The sequence below is a fragment of the Anabrus simplex genome, chromosome X, assembly GCF_040414725.1.
Source record: "Anabrus simplex isolate iqAnaSimp1 chromosome X, ASM4041472v1, whole genome shotgun sequence".
Taxonomy (NCBI): domain Eukaryota; kingdom Metazoa; phylum Arthropoda; class Insecta; order Orthoptera; family Tettigoniidae; genus Anabrus; species Anabrus simplex.
Window position 1 is genome coordinate 150,341,707 of NC_090279.1, and position 24,708 is coordinate 150,366,414.

Below are 24,708 nucleotides of genomic sequence, written 5' to 3' on the forward strand. Positions count from 1 at the left end.
GTATCGAGTACAGTGTTCGGTTCTACTTGTTTAGTGATCTGAACACATCAATCAATGTTCTGATCACATGTTGTATCGAGTGCAGTGTTCGATTCTAGTCTTGTTATGCTACAATTTGATCTTCTTAGAACTAAGTTATCCCCTGACGTGTGGTATTGAGTACAGTGCTCAATTCTAGTTGTTTAGTGTTCTGAACACATAGGACAATGTTCTAATAACATGTTGAAGTTAACAACATCGAGAACAGTGTTCGATTCTAGTTGTTCAGTGATCTGAACACATCAATCAATGTTCTGAATCACATGTTAAGGTTAACGACATCGAGTGCAGTGTTCGATTCTAGTCTTGTTATGTTTCAATTTGATCTTCTTAGAACAAAGTTACCTCCTGACGTGTTGTATTGAGTACAGTGTTCAATTCTAGTCTTGTTATGTTTCAATCTAATTTTCTTAGAACAAAGGTATCCCCTGACATGTTGTATTAAGTACAGCGTTCGAGTCTACATATGTAGTGTTCTGAACACACCAAACAATGTTTTAATCACATGTTGAAGTTAACGACATCGAGTACAGTGTTAGATTCAAGTCTAGTTCTGTTTCAATCTGATCTTCTTAGAACAAGGGTATCCCCTGACATGTTGTATCGAGTACAGTGTTCGATTCTTGTCTTGATCACTTATTTTGTGTTCTGAACACATCAATCAATGTTCTGATCACATGTTGTATCGAGTACAGCGTTTAATTCTACTCTTCTTAAGTTTCGCAAGTCTGAACATGTACAATAATGTTATCGCTGCACACGCTTGCCTTCGCGATGCAGGATTAATCTTGTTCGATATAAAGCTATGCCTTGACATAAGAGGCGGGGGAGGAGGAGGATGAGGTAGAGAAGGAGGAGGAGGAGGAGAATGATAAGGTCTTAACAGCCTATGTATAGTCGCCATTGTTTAAAGATGACACCTGTCAAAAGAAATTTCAATTTATCCACCACCACATTTCAGCTAAGGAGGGCAGCAGGGTGCTCTGTTGATTAAGCACATAGAATTTCAATTTGCTCTCCACCGCATGCATAACAGCAACCGTTATCTTGCGCAGTAGCCTCTAAGCTAGCTTTCTTCATAAGAGTAGCCACCATCTTGTGCGAGCACCCCCTAGGCTGTCTCATATTGAGCTATGTATAGCCGCCATCTTGCGTCCGCCATCTTGCGCAGGCATCCTTAGGGGAGTCTCTAGCCATCTTGTGCAAGGACCCTTAAGCCGCCTCATAAGGGCAATCACCATCTTGCGCAAGCATCCCTAGGGTGTCTCATAAGGAGCCTTGTATAACCGCCATCTTGCGCAAGCATCCCAAGGGCGTCTCATAAAAACCTATGTATAGCGACCATCTTGCATAAGCACCTTTAAGGAGTCATGTATAGCCGCCATCTTGTGCAATTAGCGTCGAGAGATGGCTGCTGTAGAATTATTCTTTTTAAATTATCCGCCACCATATTTCAACTAAAGAGTGTAGCACTGAGGTTTGCGATGTAAGATGGCGGATGACAGCTGACAAATAGCGCGTGAGTTTGTTTACTAAACAAGATCACGTGGAATTTTTCAATTTGCCGCCACCACATTTCAAAGGTATCTAGCTAAAGAGTACAGCACTGAGGTTTGTGATGCAAGATGGCGGATGACAGCTGTCAAAAAGCCGGTGGCTTTGTTTATCTCGCGGTAGTGAGGTTAAGTCGGTAGCATTGATGTTTAGGCCCGTCAAGATGGCAGTACTGAGGTTAGCGATGCGTTGTTGTCTGTCAAAAAGCACGTGGCTGTCAAAATACACGTGGATTTGTTTACCTCGCGCTAGTTAGTGTAAGTTGGTACCACTGAAGTTTAGGCCCGTCAAGATGGCAGTACTGAGGTTAGCGATGCGTTGTTGTCTGTCAAAAAGCACGTGGATTTGTTTACCGATTCAAATCTCGCGCTAGTTATGTTAAGTTGGTACCACTAAGATTTAGGCCCGTCAAGATGGTAGTACTGAGGTTAGCGATACGTTGTTGTCTGTCAAAAAGCACGTGGCTGTCAAAAAACACGTGGCTTTGTTTTCCGATTCAAATCTCGCGCTAGTGAGTTTAAGTTGGTAGCACTGAGGTTTAGGCCCGTCAAGATGGCTGTACTGAGGTTAGCGATGCGTTGTTGTCTGTCAAAAAGCACGTGGCTGTCAGAAAACACGTGGCTTTGTTTACAAATTCAAATCTCGCGCTAGTTAGGTTAAGTTGGTACCATTGAGGTTTAGGCCCGTCAAGATGGCAGCAGTGAGGTTAGTGATGCGTTGTTGTCGATGACAGCTGTCAAAAAGCACGTGGCTTTGTTTACAAATTCAAATCTCGCGCCAAAATTCAAATTTCCCGCCAAAATTCAAATTTCCCGCGGTAGGCGGAGGGGCCTCCCGAGAGCCGGAGGAGGTGGTGGCCGCCGAACCAACCAATTATACTACTTACATGTTTCTTTATTTTTAAAGGAGATGACAAATACCTATTCCCACATCTGTAACATCGTCAGTGTTTGAGATATACGTAAGTATCCCCATAAAAACACTTCAAACCCTTCATCAGTCCTTCCCCACCCCTACTCCCATTTATGTGTATTTCCAGAAAACAAAAATACATATTTCTTTATTTTTAAAGGAGATTACAAATACCAGTTTTTAAGTCTGTAACATCTTCATTTTTTAAAAGAGAAGAGTATCCTCATAAAAAATAATTCAACTACTTTTCACTTTTTTTCAGGTGCATGTTCCTGTTTTTTTAAAGGACTTTTCAAATACTAAGTTTCTTGTCTCTAACATGTTAAGTTCTCGACATATAATGTAGATATACCGGTACTCATTTTAAAAAATTCACCCGCTTTTCCAATTCCTTTCAGTCCCTTAACTGGATTTCCCGAAAACAAAAAAATACGTGTTTAATTATTTTTAAAAGAGATTCCAAATACCAGTTTTTATGTCTGTAATTCTGTAACACCTTCAGTTTTGAGATAAATGTACACTCATAAAAATAATTCAACTTTTTCTTCTTCACTTCTTTCCACCCCTCTCCCGCCTTAAGCGGACTTTCCAAAAACAAAAAAAAACAGTTTTCTTTATTTTGAAAGGAAATTCAAAATGTCAACTTTCACGTCTGTAACAGCTTCAGTCTTTAAGATAAAGTATCCTCGTAAACATATTTCAACTCCCTATTTACTTATTTTCAACCCCATACCCCTGAAGTCGATTTTCCGAAAAAGGAAATGCGTGTTTCTTTATTTTCAAAGGAGATTCCAAATACTAATTGTTATGTCTGTAACATCTTCAGTTTTCGAGATGCAAGTATCCTCGTAAAAGTAACTGAACCCTTTTTTCACCCCGTCTTCCTACCCGTTAAGTTGATCCCCGTCCTCAAAAGTGCGTGTTTCTTTATTTTCAAAGGAGATTCCAAATACTAATTGTTATGTCTGTAACATTTTCAGTTTTCGAGATATAAGTATCCTCGTAAAAGTAATTCAACCCTTTTTTCACCCCCTCTTCCTACCCGTTAAGTTGATTCCCCGTCCTCAAAAGTGCGTGTTTCTTTATTTTTAAAGGAGATTCCAAATACCAATTTTCACTTCTTTAACATCTTTAGTTTTTGAGATATATGAATCGTCATACAAGGAATTCAACTAATTTTTCAATTCATTCACCACCCTTAAGTGGATTTTCCGAAGGCAAAAGAACGCGTGTTTCTTTACTTTGAAAGAAGATTCCAAATACAAATGGTCATGCCTCTAACATCTCCAGTTTTTGAGATATAAGTATCCTCACAAAAAGAATTCAAATCCTTTTTCACCCCAGCCCGTTAAGTTGATTCCCCCCTCTCCTAAAAATGCGCGTTTCTTTATTTTTAAAGGAGATTCCAAATACAAATTTTCACGTGTGTAACATCTTTAGTTTTTGATATATAAGTATCCTCATACAAAGAATTCAAAAATCGAAATACTAATTTTCATGTCTGTAACATTCAACTCCTTTTTCACTCCACCCCCACCTTTTAATTTGGTTTCACCCCACCCAAGAAATGTGTGCTTCTTTATTTCTCAAGGAGATTCCAAATACCAATTTTCACGTCTATAAACTTCAGTTTTGAGATATAAGTTTCTCCAGAAAAATGAATTCACTTTTTTTCTACTTCCTTTCACACTCCCCACTTAAGTAAATTTTCCAAAAATGAACAGTATCCGTTTCATTAAAGAGCTTCCAAACATGAATTATCACGAATGTAACATCCTCAGTTTTTGAGATATATGTATCCTCGTAAAAGGATTTCATCTCCGTTTTCTTCCCCCCCCCCCCTACCAATTTCATTCCCCAATCCAAAATGCGTGTTTACTTTACGCTTAATACTTTTGTTACAGGCTGGATATCCCTCCAGACCACAAGCAATGAACTTCATCCACACACCATCATTTTTCGAAAGTCTGCTTTCTTTGATACGATCTCTTCTGAAGGAAAAGTTAAAGGAAAGGGTAAGTAACGTATAAAAAAAAGAGGAAGTTATACAACTGCTGTACATAGCTCGAATAATCTGTTTTCTATTGCTTCATTTAAAGCAGCAAGTAAGTTTGCATCGTCTTACCAAAAACAAGGGTTTCTTGTCGAGTCAGAGGGCTTCTGGTAACACTCGCCAGGCGTACAATGAATGTTAGGGAGATAGTCATACGGGTTTGATTTTTCATCGTGCGCAAGAATTAAACCGCCAGTGCTTGAAAATGAGTACTGTATACTTTTCTGTGACATAAGTATTATCACGGAGAACACCGGACAATGTAGTAATAATAATAAGTAGGGACATGTTCATCACCAGAAACTTTCTGTAAAATGTGGGTTTCTTCTGTCATCAGCTGCTTATTGGAAATACACACCTCCATCACTTCTCGAAAAGTCTTCATACAAGCTTCTATGGGACCGAAATGTCATAGGCGACGTCACGCTAAGCAACAATAAGGCAGATATTCTTCTCATGGATAAATCAAAAAGATCTGCATCCTCTATAGAAATTGCTTGTCCAAACAACTCCAATCTGTAAACAATAGTCACAAAGATATTAAAATACACAGAAATACAACGCCTGCGGAAGCTAGAATCAGTCATCACAGTTCCAATAGTGATATCATGTATTGGTGATGTTCCGAAGAGCTTGCACAGCTCTTTGGCCACTTTAAACCTGCATCAGCACACGCACGTTGAATTGTAGAAAGCCATCCTCCTGAGAACCTGCCACATTATGAGAAAGTTCCTAGAAACTACTTTTCCTCTGAGTTTCACTAAACTGCATGAAGATCCAGGTCGCAGTTCCGGTGATCTGAAGGACAGATTCCCAAAAAGGGTAGATGAAAAGGTTTTCAGGGACATCATTTGTGCGCATTTGATGTGTGTATGTATGTTGTAATTATTTCTGTTGTAAACATTTGTGGATATCTGTATAGTTTCATAATCAAAAGGGTGACTCCTTGCGTAGACCGAATCAGCTCATTGTGTTATAATACCGCCACAAGCCAAGCTTTCCTAAATGAATAATATAATAATAATAATAATTACAGAAAGCATACAGGATCACTTGGAACAGGTATAATAAAAAATCAATATCTCGGAATGCAAAACTTAGACACTATAATACAGTGATCAAACCTGAAGCGTTATATGCCTCAGAAACCTTCATCATTGGTGAAGACATTGAGAAACAAGAAAGGAAAATTTTACGAAAAATTTTTGGCCCAGTTTGTATAGATGGAATAGCCTATGGAGAAAAAACTCATCCCAAGAGATATATTGTCATTTTGAAAGAAATTCTCACACTTTTCGGAAAAGACGATTGAAATTTTATGGACACATTATCAGAATGAACACTAACAGGCTAACTAAAAGAATTTTAAACCTGGTCCTTTCGTCTAAAACCAAGAACAGCTGGCTTCGTGAAATTGAAACAGATATCCAGGAAATCAACATCTCAGAAGACATTGTACAGGACAGGTGTAAATTCAGAACCAAAAACGACAATCACCACTTTGAAGACAAACCCAACACCAGAGCTACTATAACTTGGACAGAAGAACGAAGGAAGAAGCTCAGCGAGAGGATGAAGAGATTTTGGGAGGAAAAGAAGGCCAACACATCAGCTAAGCAAGTTCAACCGTGCTCCTGAGTAGGGCATAACGATGTAAAAAAAATACGAATAATAATAAATGCATGGCCTCAGCTATCGTGTACAGACATTTGAATTTGACGCCATCTGGCTGTCCGTTCGTCACTGCATGGATCAAACATGGACGATTCGCGCGGCGCCGAATCAAAATTATTTATAAATAAATTCAATAACTTTAGATTAAGTAAATTCACTATCATATGAAATAGAATATTGTACGCAACAGCTACTGAAGTGATAAGTTTACGTCACTCGTTTTAAAATTCCGTTAACATCTGACTTAGAGACCCCATGGCTTTGCTCAATTCAAAATATTCCGGAGTTTCAAGTTCCCCAGTCGGATCTCCGGGGGGAACTACGTTGAGAGAAGCCTCAAGAAATGTGCGATGCTGCAAGGAACAGTACTGTTTAGGAACTTGGAATGTAAGATCCATGTATCAAGGAAAGCTGGATATAGTCAAACGAGAAATGAAGAGACTGGGCATCGATATACTGGGAATAAGCGAAGTGAGATGGATTGGTATTGGTGAATTTGCTACAGATGAGTACATGGTATACTATTCTGGACATGAAAACCAAAAGAAAAATGGAGTTGCCCTCATAGTTAGCAACAGGGTGCGTAAAACTATAATGGGGTGCAATTTTAAAACTGATAGAATGATGTCTGTACGTTTTCAAGGCCAACCTTTTAACATCACAGTCATACAAATTTACGCACCAACCACTGAAGCTGAAGAGGAAGATATTGACCAGTTTTATGAAGACTTACGAGAATTGCTACAGTTAACACCAAAGAAGGATGTCGTCTTCATTATTGGCGACTGGAATGCCAAAGTAGGAAATCAAACTGTAGATGGAGTAACGGGAAAATTTGGCCTTGGCACAACAAATGAAGCTGGACAGAGACTCCTAGAATTTTGTCAAGACAACTCACTGGTCATTACCAACACACTGTTTCAATTGCCCAAACGACGCCTATACACCTGGACCTCGCCAGATGGTAAATGTCGGAATCAGATCGACTACATACTCTGTAGTCAAAGGTGGAGGAGTGCTGTACAGTCATCCAAAACAAGGCCTGGGGCTGATTGTGGATCAGATCACGAGCTCTTAATTTCCAAATTCCGGCTCAAATTAAAGAGGATTGACAGAGCTAAACCATCAAGCAGATATGACCTAAATAGCATACCTCTTGAATATACAGTAGAGGTTAGAAACAGATTTAATGGATTAGATTTAAGAGATAGAGTCCTAGAAGAGCTATGGTCAGAAGTACGTTGTGTTGTTAAGGAGACAGCGGAAAAGCATATTCCCAAGAAAAAGAACAAGAAGAAGGCCACATGGTTATCGGGTGAAGCACTACAAATAGCAGAAGAAAGAAGGAATGCAAAAATCAAAGGGGAAAGATCGAAAATGTCTAAATTAAATGCAGAGTTTCAGAAACTAGCTAGAAGAGATAAGAATGCCTTTTTGAATGAACAGTGCAAGGAAGTTGAGGAAAATAACAGACTGGGTAAGACAAGAGATCTTTACATAAGAATTGGAGACATCAGAGGGAAATTCCAGGCTAAGATTGGAATGATAAAAGATAAAAATGGAAAAGATCTTACTGAAGCAGAGGAGATTAAAGAAAGGTGGAGGGAATATGTAGGCAATTTGTATAGGAAAGATGGGAATACTCCTGATGATGAAGTTACTCTGTTGTCAGAGCCAGAACCAGATATCTTAGAAAGTGAGGTCAAGTGGGCCCTAGAGAGTATTGCAAACAATAAGGCAAGTGGTTATGATGGAATCCCTGCAGAACTGTTCAAAATCCTAGGAGAGGATGCTGTGAAAGTGCTACATTCAATATGTCAGCAAATATGGAAAACCCAGCAGTGGCCAAAAGATTGGAAAAACTCAGTGTTCATCCCAATTCCAAAGAAGGGCAGCGCTAAAGAATGTTCAAACTACCGAACAATCGCACTTATATCGCATGCTAGTAAGGTTATGCTCAAGATCCTGCAAAATAGGCTTCGGCAGTATGTAGATCGAGAACTACCTGAAGAACAAGCCGGTTTCCGCAAAGGCAGAGGAACCAGAGATCAAATTGCTAATATTCGCTGGATTATGGAGAAAGCAAGAGAATTCCAGAAAGACCTATACTTATGCTTTATTGACTATGCTCAAGCCTTTGACTGTGTCGACCACAATAAATTGTGGCAAGTACTCAAGACTATGGGAGTACCAGATCATCTTATTTGCCTTATGAGAAATCTCTACTCTGATCAGGAAGCTACGGTGAGAACCCTATATGGAACAACTGAATGGGTCAAGATTGAGAAAGGTGTACGTCAAGGCTGCATATTGTCACCTTACTTATTCAACTTATATGCAGAGTATGTGATGAGGAATGCCAAATTAGATGAAACAGAAACTGGAGCTAAAATTGGTGGGATACATATAAATAACCTTAGATATGCTGATGACACCACCCTGTTGGCAGAAAGTGAAGAACAACTTAAGTATCTACTAATGAAGGTGAAAGAAGAAAGTGCAAAAGCTGGACTAAGGTTGAATGTCAAGAAAACAAAGATCATGGCAACTAAACCTATCACCTCCTGGCATATAAATGGTGAAACAATGGAGGTTGTTCCTAGTTTCATCTACTTGGGCTCCAAAATAACTGCTGATGGCGATTGCAGCCATGAAATTAAGAGACGCTTGCTCCTTGGGAGGAAGGCAATGGCCAACCTTGATAACGTTTTCAAGAGTAGAGACGTAACTTTAAGAACGAAGATTCGTATAGTGAAGGCTATGGTCTTCCCAGTAGCAATGTACGGAAGCGAAACCTGGACAGTAAGAAAGGCTGAGCGCCGAAGAATAGATTCATTTGAACTATGGTGTTGGAGAAAACTCCTTAGAGTTCCGTGGTCTGCGAAGAGATCTAATAAGTCCATATTACAGGAAATCAACCCAGGCTGTTCACTGGAAGGTCAAATACTCAGGCAAAAACTAAAGTACTTCGGTCATATCATGAGAAAACATGATTCACTGGAAAAGACCTTAATGCTGGGGAAGACTGATGGTAACAGGAGAAGAGGGCGACAACGGATGAGGTGGATTGATGACATCAAGGAAGCCACGGCTCTCAATTTAGAAAGACTTCGGAAAATTGTATACGACAGGAAGAAATGGCGCACTTTGGTCTATGGGGTCACGGAGAGTCGAAAGCGACTAAACGACTAACAACAACAACAATAACAACAATGTCTCATGATTCACCGGCAGCTAATTCCGGAGAGAATTAAGCAGAAATGAAACAAAGCGGTACAGTAGAATGTACGGATAGATTTTCCAAAGCTGTTTTTAGTCAAATATTTTAATATAAAGAAGATTACAAAGCCGCACCAAGATGTAGATCGTCCTTGATGGACAGATTGTCGCTAGGAGACAACGACGTACTCTGTATCATGATAGTTCGGTAAGAAATGCTGTATATAGGAGGATGGGAACATTCCGCCATGTTTTTATGAAGTACTTTCCTTGCTAGGAGGTGCATGACCTTGGCTATATGTAGGAGGATAGAACACTCCGCCATGTTTTATGAAGAACCTTTCTTGCTAAGAGGTTCGTGTCCGTGGCTGTATATAGGAGGATAGAACACTCCGCCATGTTTTATGAAGAACCTTTCTTGCTAAGAGGTTCGTGTCCGTGGCTGTATATAGGAGGATGGGAACACGCAGCCATGTTTTATGAAGTACCTCTCTTGCTAAGAGGTTCGTTTGCGTGGCTGTATATAGGAGGATAGAACACTCCGCCATGTTTTATGAAGAAACTTTCTTGCTAAGAGTTTCGTGTCCGTGGCTGTATATAGGAGGATGGGAACACGCAGCCATGTTCTATGAAGTACCTCTCTTGCTAAGAGGTTCGTTTGCGTGGCTGTATTAAAGAGGGTAGTACTCGCCGCCATGTTTTATGACGTACCTTTATTGCCAGGAGGTGCATGACCGTGGCTGTATTATAGCAGGATGGAACATGCCGCCATGTTTTATGAAGTACCTTTCTTGCTAAAAGATTCATGTCCGTGGCTGTATTAAAGAGGGTAGAACACGCCGCCATGTTTAATGAAGTACCTTTATTGCCAGGAGGTGCATGACCGTGGCTGAAATAAAGGAGGATGGAACATGCCGCCATGTTTCATGAAGTACAGTTCTTGCTAAGAGGTTCATGTCCGTGGCTGTATTAAAGAGGGTATAACACGCCGCCATGTTTAATGAAGTACCTGTATTGCCAGGAGGTGCAAGACCGTGGCTGTATTAAAGGAGGATGGGAACATGCCGCCATGTTTTATGAAGTACTTTTCCGTCGAATCCATACTTTTCGGGGTCGCTAAGATGAAATGTGACACTCTAGATGCCCTGTAAGTCAAGCTCAGCTCCAATTGAAATGGTGATTAGAAGGGGTGAAAGAGAAAATATCCAGAATGACCGAAATTACGGATGAATATGTGTATTTTCCAGCACAGCTCTCAACCAAACTTGGTACACACATGACTTACTATCTGATAACAAATACTGTGAGAGTGAGACACGACTAGCACTCCTAGAGGAGGGGTTGATATGTAACAATAAACGAAATCGACCGATATTAATGTAGAATCCGTGGCTTTCGGGGTCGCCGGGATGAAATGTGACACTCTGGATGCCGTTTATTTTCAATTCAAGTTCCACCTATTTGGCATGGGGTTTAAGAAGAGATGAACAAAAATATGTCCAAAATGACAGATAATTGGGCTGAGTCCAATTTTTCTGGGTCTCTAGCCTGATTGCTGGCAATCCCAGTGACAGTTGAAATGCTCTCCATCATGTCTATTGCGCGAGGCGTAAATATTATACAGTTATAACTTACTTAATTCACTTTCGCCCACCTTTCATAAATATTCTACCACCGCCAGGACCGAACCTGGAACCACGGGATCCTGAGTCACACGTTCTACCTGCGATTCATTGAAACAATCGGAATATTGGTGAAACACAACATAAAGCCTAGTTGAAAATTATTGTAATGTATTCTTCAATGTAAGCCCCCTTCAGGTCATATAATTTACTGACTGTTTTATATATCTTCCGTCACTTTCCCCCTACATCCTGGAGGGTTCGTAGGTGTGAATTACGGTGCATTTTGAATATTGTTCAGTTTTACAGCCGGATGCCCTTTCCGACGCCAATCCTATGCAGAGGGACGTACTCAGTGTGGCGTCCTTCTAGGTGGTTAGTAATGTGATGTGTATAAATGAATGGTTTTGGGATGAAGACAAACACCCAGTCCCCGAGCTATGGGGATTAACGAGACGCAGCTAAAATTCCTGATCCACCCGAGAATCGAATACGGGTCATACTGATAAATAATTATTGAAAAAATCCATATCCTTCGCCATTATCATTTATGAGCTGCTGAAGTTAGCCAATGAGATCGCTTTGCGAGGCTGTTATGGCAAATCTGCACGTGGCTTGGTCGGCTAGAGAGGAGGACTCAAAGAGGACATTTTGCCAGAGAAGGGATTCGAACATGGCCCTCCGAGCTGACAGGATCTCGTCATAACAAGTGCGCTATGGGGACACCGGCTGAATCCCACGATGTTTTTGTGTTTTATGCTGATTTCCTGGCATCGACAGCTGTCCTTAAGCAGCCATATGGCATGGATACAGTGGATTTGATTCGCATTGTAACGCAAGCCTTCTTCGAATAGTTTTCTCAAGCCGGTATTAAGCCTCGTACAGATTTAGCAACATCGCCTCGTAAAACCCACCTGAATACTCCCGTTAAGCGATCTGATTGGCTAACATCAGCAGTTGATAAGATGACAACTTTGCGAGATTTTCTTTCTTTAATTCCGTTTATCAACCAGGGTTGGTTTTACCCCCGAACTTGGCGAGGGATCCCACCTCTACCGCCTCAAGATCAGTGTCCTGGAGTCTGACATTTTGGGTCTGGAGGATAAAACTGGGGAGGAGGACCAGTACCTCACTCAGGTGGCCTCACCTGCTAAGCTTAAAAGGGGCCTTGTGGAGGATAGGAAGATTGGAAGGGATTGACAGGGAAGAGGGAAGGAAACGGCCGTGGCCTTAAGTTAGGTACCATCCCCGCATTTGCCTAGAGGAGAAGTGGGAAACAACGAAAATCCACCTCCAGGATGGCTGAGGTTGGAATCGAACTCCCCTCTACTCAGTTGACCTCCCGAGGCTGAGTGGACCCCGTTCCAGGCCTCGTACCACATTTCAAATTTTGTTGTAGAACCGGGAATCGAACCGGGGTCCCTGGGGTGGCAGTTAATCACACTAACCACTACACCATAGAGGTGGCCACTCAATTGTTTACCTAGCCTTTTCTTAAATATTTTCAAAGACCATGCAAATGTATGAAACATTTCCTTTGATGAATTATTCCAATCTCTTACCCCTCGTCCTATAAATGAAGCTCTGCTCAAGCTTATTCGTCTACTAATGCCATTCCACACCATCTCTCCACTGACAGCTCGAAACATACCGCTTAGTCTAACAGCTCGTTTCCTTACTGTCAAGTTTGCTTCCTATGGATCAGTGGTAGATCACAAGCAGACAGAGGTTTTCAGAAGTGTGGAAGACAGTCCATTCAACACACCATGTCGTATGTCCGGCTCGATGGCTAAATGGTTAGAGTGCTGACTTTTGGGCACGGGTGTCCCAGGATCGATTTTAACCATAATTTGTTAGTTGTGCTGCCACAGGGGCTGGGTGTATGTTTCGTCTTCATCACGACGCGCACATCGCGTACGGGCGTCGATTCAAAAGACCTGTACCTGGCAGGCACTAGAAGCCATACGCAATTTCATTGTTTCGCAATGTAGTAGAGGCTATAATCCATCTCCCTGCCTTACACCTGTATTGATTTCTTCTTCTTATGTAAGCAGAATTCATGAAACAGGTTCACCGGGTCTCACTAATATTTTGAAGCTTTTGTAGTTTAATTCCGAGGCATTAATGAAAGAGTTAGTGAGAGATTTTAAGTAACAACTCATTATTCTCTTACAGTTCTTCCTGCACCCTAACATCGAAGCTCTACAAACTGATAAACTGAAGAGTATACTTCCCACCGAGTATGGAGGAGATGCTGGCTCAATGAAGTCTATCGGAGGTACGATCATTTCTTCTTTATCCAATTACTTGTGATAGGTTCGATATAAAGATTAAGAACACTTTTTACGGCTGCATGTCTTTTCTGACACCAACCTCGTGTGAAAGGATGTATAGTCCAACGACTTTGTAAACGTCCTACGCAGGAATGACCGCGCGATGCGGAGGGACAACCTAAGTGGGCTGCCTCGTCTCCCACCACTCTCGCTGCCCAATATTATTCTGCACATCGTGCTAAGCACTGTGTAGAGTGGCTCAATACGTGTTAACAAGCGAGTTTAGAGATAGCGAACCAGGAAGTGAGAGAGCGCTCAAAGGAGACCTTAGACATGACCACGCCCCGCCGGTCACTCAGAAGGACGTTTACGAAGTGTTTGGACTATAGTCACGACTGTGTGTTTCTGAGATGGTTGGTAGTATGGTGTGCTGTGTGTTAATGAGAACGAATATTAAATGGAACGCAAATACCAAGTTCCCAAGCTGGAGGAACTAACCAAACTCGGCTAAAATTCCTTAGATGTAGAAACCAAAACAGTGTACTGTGTACTGACTCCTTGAACCCGATTATAATCTGTTGATGCGGCATCCTCTGCTGCAGCAGATCCTCGACCTGCTGGCCGAGGTTTGGAATGCTAGCAAAAAAATGACGTTTTCGTGAGTCGCAGGCACATGGGTGTAGAGGGAAACGAGGTAACTAATAGGGCTGCCAAGGAGGTCACACTGCCCTTACAGGGATCTAGCCACTTATATTCGTTCTCAGCTGAGACATTTGGTGATGTCCCATTAGGAGATGCAGTGGCAGACCTCTCCTCTTACGATTAAGCTGAGAGCGATTAAGGGAACTACGAATCTATGGAAGACTTCCCGCCGGTTATATCGGAGAGAAGCGGTGGTATTATGCCGCCTTCGAATCGGTCACGGTATAGCAACGCATTTCTACTTACTGAAAGGAGAACCCGTCCCCCTCTCCCGTTCCCGTTTGTTCTTGCGGTGGTCATTTGACAGCAGTACACATCCTTAAAAGTGCGTGGACCTTATCGACCTGCGTCGTAGTGTAAAACTTCCAAGTACGATCTCCCTCACTCTCCTAGATCACGAGCAGTCACTAGACTTCGTTATCTGTTTTATAAGGAATAGTGGCAGGGGCCTCTCCTCTTAAGGATCACACGAGCACGTGAATATCCTGGTAAACACAACACTCTTGAAATTTTAACGATATTGTATGATGAGAAAAAGATTTCTATGCGTTGAGAACGTATTTACGAAGTTGTAAGTGCCGATTCACTTTTCATTTCCATTTGAATCACGCGCCACGCCAGCCGATCACAAACCCGTTTTGAACTACAAACTTCGGCGTATTGCATAGCTAGAGCTTGAAGGGGCAATGCCGTGATTATGGCGAATATGACCGCAGTTTATTCTGTGATCATGGCACTGCCTGCTGGATATGCATCCGATGGCTGCTTCACGTCGAGCAGGCAGTGGTTTACGGATGGCTGACCCACTTCCAGTGCCTTCTCTGAAAGTTCTTTTCAAATCCCAAAGATGGCAGCATTGTATCGCGTAGTCCGTGGCAGTGGGTATTGCACGGAGCTGTTACCCCAGGCTAACCGCATGACACAGTCGCACGTGTAACATAATATTGCTTACTGAACCAAAGAGGCGGCACAATATAGGCAGGCTACTGAACTCCTGTTAACATACTGATCGACTGTAAAGCAACTTAGGTCTACACATCTAATTTTTAATCTACTGTCAGCTCTGTGTGAACACCAAAGGATATTTATCACGTGATGCCTCTGAATAGTGGCCTGTTTTGTCGTGTTTAAAAGCGAATGTTATATTTGTTTTTAATGTCTATTTCATTATTAACAGCGTTTTCGGTCCTATTAAATCTGTCATGGTCTCCCTTGGAGTATTTTAGTGTGCTTGTTAAACTTTTAAAATGAATTAAATATATGATTTCCCGGTTGAACAGTGTTGTTGTTACCTGTACATTACGTAGAGTTTGCCGACGTTTCCTGTACATTGCAGTATTCTTTGTCAAGGCGACTGAAATACCCCTACTCGATGGGAGGTAATCAGTCTCCCAGGCAGCAGGAGTGGTTCCCGACGTTGGTCTATATATCCTGGTCCTTCTGGCTGACGTAAGCCCATGGCTGTCTCGTGAGAATTCTGGAAAGTATGTGTCACTGCCAAGTAGTGGGGCTTGCCCGCGCTGTTATGTATTTAGAGCTTCGTCCTGCATGTTTATGTTGTGGTCTGTATGTCTTAATCTATGTAAAATAGGCATCCAAGAATTGCTGATTTTTATATTCTTCTTAAAAATTAATATTGTTCTGGTGTTTACATCACTACTGATCTGCATTTAGGGCAGTCACCTAGGTGGCAGGTTCCCTATCTGTTGTTTTCCTAGCCTTTTCTTAAATGATTTCAAAGAAATTGGAAATTTATTGAACATCTCCCTTGGTAAGTTATTCCAGTCCCTAACTCCCCTTCCTATAAATGAATATTTGCCCCAATTTGTCCTCTTGAATTCCAACTTTATCTTCATATTGTGATCCTTCCTACTTTTAAAGACAACACTCAAACTTACTTGTCCGCTAATGTCATTCCACTCCTTCTCTCCGCTGACAGTTCGGAACATACCACTTAGTAGAGCAGCTCTTCTTCTTTCTCTCAATTCTTCCCAGCTTAAACCTTGCAACATGTTTGTAACGCTACTCTTTTGTCGGAAATCACCCAGAACAAATTGAGCTGCTTTTCTTTGTATTTTTTCCAGTTCTTGAATCAGGTAATCCTGGTGAGGGTCCCATACACTGGAACCATACTATAGTTGGGGTCTTACCAGAAACGTATATGCCCTCTCCTTTACATCCTTACTACAACCCCTAAACATCCTCATAAACATGTGCAGAGATCTGTATCCCTTATTTACAATCCTATTTATTTGATTACCCCAATGAAGATCTTTCCTTATATTAACACCTAGGTACATAGAGTGATCCCCATAAGAAACTTTCACCCCATCAACACAGTAATTAAAACTGAGAGGACTTTTCCTATTTGTAAAACTCACAATCTGAATTTTAACCCCGTTTATCAACATACCATTGCATGCTGCCCATCTCACAATATTATGTTTCTTAATTTCGATAGCCTCACGGATTTTCTTTTCCAGAATCCAAGGGATAGCTGCTAGGATCTTGGTCTTGTCAAATTATATTCTGTGTCTTGTTTCGTAGGAACGCTTGGCTACAGCTGAAATATCTTTATTTTGGTTCTTGTTGTGACGGATGTGTTCTTTTAGGCGGATAGAGATCAGACGTTTTGTTTCACCAACATAGCACATTCCGCAGCTAAATTCAATGTGTTATACTCCAGGAGCCTGTAGTTCTATTGTGTCTTTCACTATTGGTAGATAACGGGCTAGCTTCTGGTGTGGTTTATAGATGGTTTTTATGTCGTATTTATCCAGAATCTTCCCGATCCCGTCTGCAGCGTTTCTAATGTATGGAAGAATCGGTGTTTTCGGGTGGGTTAGTTCTTCTTTCCCGTTGTTTTCTTCTACGGCGGCCTTTCCTTTGTTTGATTCCCGAAAGACTAGGCGGATGTTGTTAAGCGAGTAGCCATTTATCCTCAGGGATCTCGTGAGGTGTTCTTTCTCATCTTCGAGGTGTTCTGTGTCTGATATCGCTATGGCCCTGTTCACCAGTGATGTTAGAACAGCCTGCTTTTGTGATGGGTTGTGATGAGAAGAGACGTGCAGGTACCTGTCTGTGTGTTTGGATTTCCTGTATACTGCGTGACTCAGAGTCCCGTTGATGTTGCGTTTTTCTAGGACATGCAGGAGCAGTAATTTTCCGTTTACTTCGAATTCCATGGTGAACTGCATATTTACGTGAATAGAGTTGAGATGTTCGGGAAACAGCTGCAGGTTATTGCTCCCGTGAGGCCAGATCACGAACGTGTCATCCACATAACGGAGAAAACATTTCGGTTTCAGGGTAAAAGTAGCTAAGGCTTTCTGTTCGAAGTGTTCCATATACATGTTTGCTATTTTTTGAGAGAGCGGTGACCCCAACGTCGCCCCTTCTGTCTGTTCATAGAACTCCCCGTTGAAGTAGAAATAAGTCGCGTTAAGGCATTGTTTAGCTGGTGTTGACAGATCTTCTGGAAGTTTCTGGTCTAATAGCGGAAATAATTCTGTTAGCAGCACCTTGGCGAAAAGTGAAGCATAGTAGAAAGTCCGTAATTTCGATTGATTGGTCCTTAAGGAGCTGGATGAAATATCGGGAGTCCTTCACGTAGATTTCAGTGTGTCCTGTATGTGGCTGAAGTAGTCCTGACAGGTAACGGGCGATATCGTGCGTCGGAGATCCTATAGCGCTCACGATAGGTCATAGAGGTATGTTTCATTTATGGATATTTGGGAGGCCATACAATACAGAAGAAACTGATTTTCTCTGTCCCGATACCTCCATGACCGGGAGACATATTTATGATGATAACTTCATTTTCGCAAAGGGAAAAGAGGTTTATTTAAATATGGAATACATTTCTTAGCAGATAAAGTAGGGGTCTCCATACGACGAAAAACGGAATATAAAGCTGTACCGGGTGGTACACCTCCACGCCGCTAATTTAAACTTTGCGCCAGTCGAAACTCCTCTACTGGAGGAAGTCTGAACTTTATCTACTGTGTTAATTTTCAAGTTTCTCAGAAGATGTCTCTACTTGTAAATTTTGAAGTTTCTGAACTGGGTCGTTTTCGATGTATTTTTGTTTTGCCTGTAGTAAGAAGTGTGGACATTCTCTTCTAGATGGCACTACTGAAGGACTACAATTATGCACCCTAGTGCGAAGTGAAAGAACTGTGCTTTTTGGAGAAATTTTGAATTCATAAGTTCGTTCTTTGTTAAATTTCTTTCAGTTATTGTTTAAGTTGGCTATATTAACCCTTTCCTTCTGCCAGTTTTGAAACTGTCCAATCATAATTTTCTGTAATTAATTTTCCACCAATAATGTGTTTCTTCTTCATCTTGTGTAGGGGTTTTCGTGGGTAGCCAATAAAATTCTTGTGGGAGGGTGTTCTCATTCCTGAAACGCCTCTAACGTTCCACGAGGGTATATAAACTGCTGATTTTCGGGTCTCCGCGCCACTTCAGTAACAACTATCAGTGTGTAAAGTACGTAGCAGGGGGCGGGAATCGCCTCTTTCTGAGGGCAGCAGTTCAACCATCAGGTAATGGCCGTTTAATAACTGATTTACTTGCTAGCTCAGCAGTTTAACTCTCGGGGCAGGTCCGAAGCCTTTCACCATGTAACTTTCCTCTAATATGTAAAGACACTTAGTTTCTATCCTATCTTTTTAAACTACAAATTGGGATAGAGAGTGCTTAACCCTCTCGAGCTCCCACTCATATTGCGTTGAGGTGAACTTATTTTCTCAACCGTTTCTTCCTTAATGTAATGTAAATTGTCTTCTTCTATAAGTCACCTCTCTAGTATGGGATTAGCCCTTGCAGTAACGGCCTAGTGCCAAGTAGGTTTTATATAAGGCGTATTTGGAGTGCAGTTTCGCCTCCTCTCAAGTTGGTATTGTGGAGGCCATGTAATCTTTCTGTTTCTTCACTGAATAGGCCTCAGTAGGTTGGGTATTTTTACCCCTGTGTATATGTCCTGGGAGGACAGCTTGAACGTGGAGTTTGGTGTGGCCTTTGAAAGGCTTGAACTTAAGAGAGGGTCGCTCTTTCTTAAAATTTGTTTCTGTATGCCTCGAGGAGGCTTTACTGTGTAATTGGGAGCAAGTGCTCCTAGGCTTGATTGGGGTTTTCTGCCCCTTTGTTGAACCCTGTATATAGTAAAGTTGTGCTCATTGCTCAAGAATTATGTGTCCGGCTCTCGGAACCCAAATCCTGTAATACTGTAATTGTACAATCCCGTTTTTTGCTTTGCTACTCTGTACCTGCCATTCTTGTTATTTCTTGATTTTGCAAAGAAAATATAACCTTGTTAAATTTTATCTTAACTTTAATTTCGTATTTTGAGACCTGTTCACCCCCGCACCTTCTTTCACCTCTGCTAATCCACCAAACCACGGTAACAAAAGCAATTTCCTAAATTCTGCCGAAAGTTCAAGGCCTAAAGGGCCCGGAGAGGTTTCAAATTTTAAGTCTTAGATATCTCTATCAAACTATAAAAACAAATTTGGAAAATCACTTCTGGCCTATGCACAGATCAGGAAAAACAGCCTAAAATCGCTTGTTTCCTTACTCGTTATCTTGTTGATTCAAATCTTATCCAAATTAAGTTATTTAGATAATTCTTTCTTTAATGTATTCCTTGTTTCAGTACCCTCAGGTGCTTTTTGATTTTTTGAAAAATTTCCAGGCTTAATATAGTTATAAGTGCTTAAGTGAAACTCGGCATTAATGCCTTCGTAATATACAGGCCGTACTGTAGAATGCGCGCCAAGCCCATCAGCTGATCAAATGAGGCGAGCTAAGTGAATGTTACAAATTGTACTTGTGGATGCAATTCATAAGGATTGGGAGAATTGTTTGGATGAAATGAAATGTCGTATGGCTTTTAGTGCCGGGATATCCCAGGACGGGTTCCGCTCGCCAGATGTAGGTCTTTGTATTTGACGTTCGTAGGCGACCTGCGCGTCGTGATGAGGATGAAATGATGATGAAGACACTACATACACCCAGCCCCCGTGCCATTGGAATTAACCAATTAAGGTTAAAATCCCCGACCCGGCCGGGAATCGAACCCGGGACCCTCTGAACCGAAGACCAGTCGCTGACCGTTCAGCTAACGAGTCGGACAATTGTTTGGATAATAGCGACTGTTGGAAGACAGAACTTTATATTTAAGTATATTGCATGTTTTAGCTTTGTCAGACTCGTTAGCTAAATGTTCAACGTTCAGAGGGCCCCGGATTCGATTTCAGGCCGGGTCAAGGATTTTAATCGCTTCTGATTAAATCTTCAGGCTCGGGGACTGGGTGTATTTGTCTGTTCGAACACTCTTCTCATCATATTCAAAGAACATACAACACTACCAACCACCACAATAGTGATTACATCCCTCCATGTAGAGTTGGCATCAGAAAGGGCATCCAGCCGTAAAACAGGGACATATCCACATGTGCGACACAGTTCGCACCCGCGACCCCACAGGTGTGGGGAAAAAGCGTTAGGAAAAGAAGATTGCATGTTTGTTCTTTAAATTTGTCACATTAGGATTTACGTAAACAGCTGTTATTATGATAATGAGACCTCATATTTTATGTTAGGTATGGTATCTTCACGTGGTGAGTAATGTAAATTCAGGAGACGTAATATTTCTCGTGGAATTTATTCAATTAATTGTTATCGTATAACACGTTTTTGTGGAAATATAATATATTGCACATTTAAATACAATGTGTGAAAGTTCGCAGTTGCCACAGTGCTAACAACTTGTGCGTACCACGGCAAAAATACAACTATACAAATAAATAATATACACAAAATTTTCATTCTCTTCATGTGAGGGCAGGTTATCTATAAAAATTAAAATCCCAACCGAAAATGTACCTGTAACGAAGAAAACACGAGTATGTTTCACTCATTTTCCCAACTTTCTTGTTGTACAGATTTACAGCAGGGCATTGGTCAGAATCTCTTCAGTCGTCTCCATTGCCTGATCTTGCACAGCTAGAGCCAAGTCGTCGTCTGGATGAAGTGTCAGGAAGGTCAGAGAGATATAAGTTGAACAGTAATGGTGAGAGAACTGATCCTTGGGGCAATCCGTTGTTTAGTTTCCTCTCCTTGCTTATCTTGCATCCAGTGATAACTTGGAACTTCCGATCACTTAACATGTTCGTCATATCGTCAGGGAATGTAGGTGATGAGGATGACTTCCTGCTGCTAACTCCGGATGCTGCACGCTGGATCGAAGAATTAGACATTCAATTGTGAAGCACAAGTTGCTTTGTTTCTCAGCTGTAAATATGTATATATGCATGTTACTGATTATGTCTGTATAAGCCATACGCTAAATAACAGCAGGGCATTTTTTGTTGATACAGAACAAGCATAAAAATGAATAGTAACCAATCGAACCTACTTATGGTTATTTTTTGGGTTAGTAATCTTGAGTACACACTGCCTTTTCTCCCGAAAATTAATGCGAGTAAAAACAAACCCAGTCTAAAAATCTAGAACTAAATGCAGTTTATAAAACATAACCTCCTGCCAAATGATTTTAGCATTACTATGCATACATTTTAAAATTTTAAGTTTAAACTATTTCTGGTAGCTAACATTTAGATGTTGGAATCAATATATCTTAATAATTAATTAATACTTAAGTAATAATAATTAAGAAATTATTCCTCGGCAATTTCCGTGAATGTGGGACATAACTAACGGATCTTGCTGGTCATTGCATTAATATTTTAGAAAACGTGGGCAAAATATGATTCAAATGTTTATGCTGAAGAAAGGGTCTCAAGAAAGTCTTCGTAGGGTTGTGCAGAAGTGTCAAGGAAAACAAACAATAAAGCCACTGCATTTATGACCATCTAGAGTTATGGAATGGTTCATGGTGTGGGTTGCTGTAGTTCGTGAGCCATGGGAAACGGCTGAGTGGCCTAGTAATTGGTCCTGAGAGACGGGATACCAGTTGCTATGGAATGTGAGTAGGCATCTCGGACATATTCTGATTCCTGGCCCTCCTTGTGCTCAGACGGTTAGGACTATACAATCCACAGGTGGTCCATAACCCGTTAGAGCAGAGATCCTCACTTGGACTATGTGTAAGTAGGGTAGCATCCTGCTTCACGAATTTACCCAGCTCAGAACATTTTAAGCAAGCGTCGGACCTATGGGAGTAACGGAGTCCCACTCCCATTTGACAGGCGAGGGACTCCTTGGAAACAACTTGGCGAACGAAATAGAATTCGACGGGAGCTATCAATATTAATGGGGCTTATGGAAGAAAGAAAATAGAACTGGCAGAGTCAGCTAAGAGGATGCATCTGGATGTGCTAGGAGTAAGTGATATTCCTGTAAGGGGAGATAACGAGGAAGAGATAGGAGATTATAAAGTGTACTTGACGGGTGTTAGAAAGGAAAGGGCAGAGTCTGGGGTAGGGCTCCTTATCAGGAATACCATTGCACGCAACATAGTTTCTGTTAGGCACGTAAATGAGCGAATGATGTGGGTAGATTTGGCAGTTGGAGGAATTACGACGAGAATTTTCTCAGTGTCTTCACCATGTGAGGGTGAAGATGAGGACGAGTTGACACATTTTATGAAGCATTGAGTGACATCGTACTCAGGGTCAACAGCAAAGATAGGATAGTGCTAACGGGCGATTTCAATGCGAGAGCTGGAAATAGAACTGAAGGATACGAAAGGGTGATTGGTAAATGTGGGGAAGATACGGAAGCTAAAGGGAATGGGAAGCGTTTGCTGGACGTCTGTGCTAGTATGGGTTTAGCAGTTACGAATACATTTTTCAAGTGATATTCACCGCTACACATGGGAGGGTAGGGATACCAGATACATAACAGACTATATCTTAACCGACTTCGAATTCAGGAAGTCTGTTAGGAATGTACGAGTTTCCCGGGGATTTCTCGATGATACAGACCACGATCTGATCCGTATTGAACTAAGTATCTCCAGGCCTAGGATAGAGAAAGTGAAATCTGTCTGCAAACGATTAAATAGAAAATCTCCAGAACGAGGAAATCAGACAGAAGTACATGGATATGATTTGTGAGAAGTTTCGAACAGTAGACAGCAGGTTCTGGATATAAAAAGACAATGGGTGGCTTACAGGAATGCTGTAGTAGTAACAGCAAGGGAATGCTTAAGAACAACTGTGTGTAAAGATGGGAAAAATCGAACATCTTGGTGGAATGATGAAGTGAGAGAAGCCTGTAAACGCAAAAAGAAGGCTTATCAGAAATTGCTTTAAACAAGGGCCGAGGCAGACATGGATTGGTACGTAGATGAAAGAAACATAGCGAAACAAATAGTTGTTGAATCCAAAAAGAAGTCATGGGAAGATTTTGGTAATGACCTGGAACGGCTAGGTCAAGCAACAAGGAAACCTTTCTGGACAGTTATAAAGAATGTTAGGAAGGGAGGGAAAAGAAGGAAATGAACAGTGTTTCGGGTAATTCAGGTGAACTCACAATAGAACTCTGGGAATCACTGGAGAGGTGGAGGAAATATTTTAAACATCTTCTCAACGTAAATGGAAATCTTCCTGGTGGTGTTGCGAACGTTCGTTGTCGCCATATTTTCATTAATGCACAATAATTATGATTTTTTGGGAATATAGACGAGAACATCATTCGTTATGTTTGATCACATTTTAAGCCTACTTCTCCTAAAATTACCTGGACCTAGCTTAGGAGATATCGAACGGTTACAGGTGTTAATGATGTTATCTGTTCTATTAATACATCATTTGAAAAAATTTCTTAACTGCAAGGCATAAACCTATCACGTGCTTCCATTGCGCGGGTCGGAGGAGGAATCAGTTCGCCTCTTTTCGTGACGTCATCGAAGGTACGGTATTGCCTGTACATCAAGAAGGCAGTGACAAGACCAACTATAATATCTCAGATCTTAACCTACCTATCGAAACTGTCCATAATAGCGGCAGCTGGAGTGCTAGTATGCGTTTGTTTTGATTTGTGTAAGCCGCGTTGTTACCAATAAATTTTCGGAAATTTGAATAGTATTAATCGTACATTATATTTGTTTATAGTCTTAAGAAGGTTATAGATCCTCTTTCAGTGGCGTAAGAAGCTGTTTCTGCTCAAAGAGCTTATTTATTCCAACAATATCGGTGGTGATTACGTTAATGTTGATTCTCGTGTTCTTCTCTGAAAGTATTTTCTTAATTTTTAGTTACCTATGCAATATGTTTATAGTTTAATGTTCTGTGTGCCTGGATGTAAGTAAGAGGTAGGACTCAAGCTTCAGTGTTCCCGTTTCCAAAAGCCTAGTATGAAAGCAAATTTGTATTAAGAACATTCGAAAGGAAAACTTAGAACCGAATGATAGGCCTAATAATGTTGAGTGCATTAATCATTTTATCATTTTTAAATCAAATGTATTGTTAGGGAAGATATTATATACCCATAGAAGGTAGTAATCTAATTCGAGTGCCGCGCACATTTCCGAAGTTAAAACTAATAATGCATATCCTAGCATTTACCCTACAAAGGAAATTAAATCAGTCCCGGAATGATCCGGAAAATCATGACCAAGATTTATGATTTAGAGACTAAATTAATCGTTAACGGTGGTGCAAGAATAGTGTAATTAATTTTCAAAATCTTA

At 41.1% G+C, this 24,708-nt stretch overlaps 1 protein-coding gene across 1 annotated transcript in view; it reads left to right on the forward strand.

Annotated features, from left to right (window-relative positions):
* LOC136886724 (retinol-binding protein pinta) overlaps positions 1-24,708 on the forward strand; it is a 64,344-nt gene that overhangs the window by 37,742 nt on the left and 1,894 nt on the right. Inside the window, exons 5-6 of the mRNA XM_068230560.1 lie at positions 4,410-4,520; positions 13,249-13,351. Of these exons, the coding sequence (XP_068086661.1) occupies positions 4,410-4,520; positions 13,249-13,351 (214 nt within the window). The remainder of the gene's footprint in view (positions 1-4,409; positions 4,521-13,248; positions 13,352-24,708) is intronic.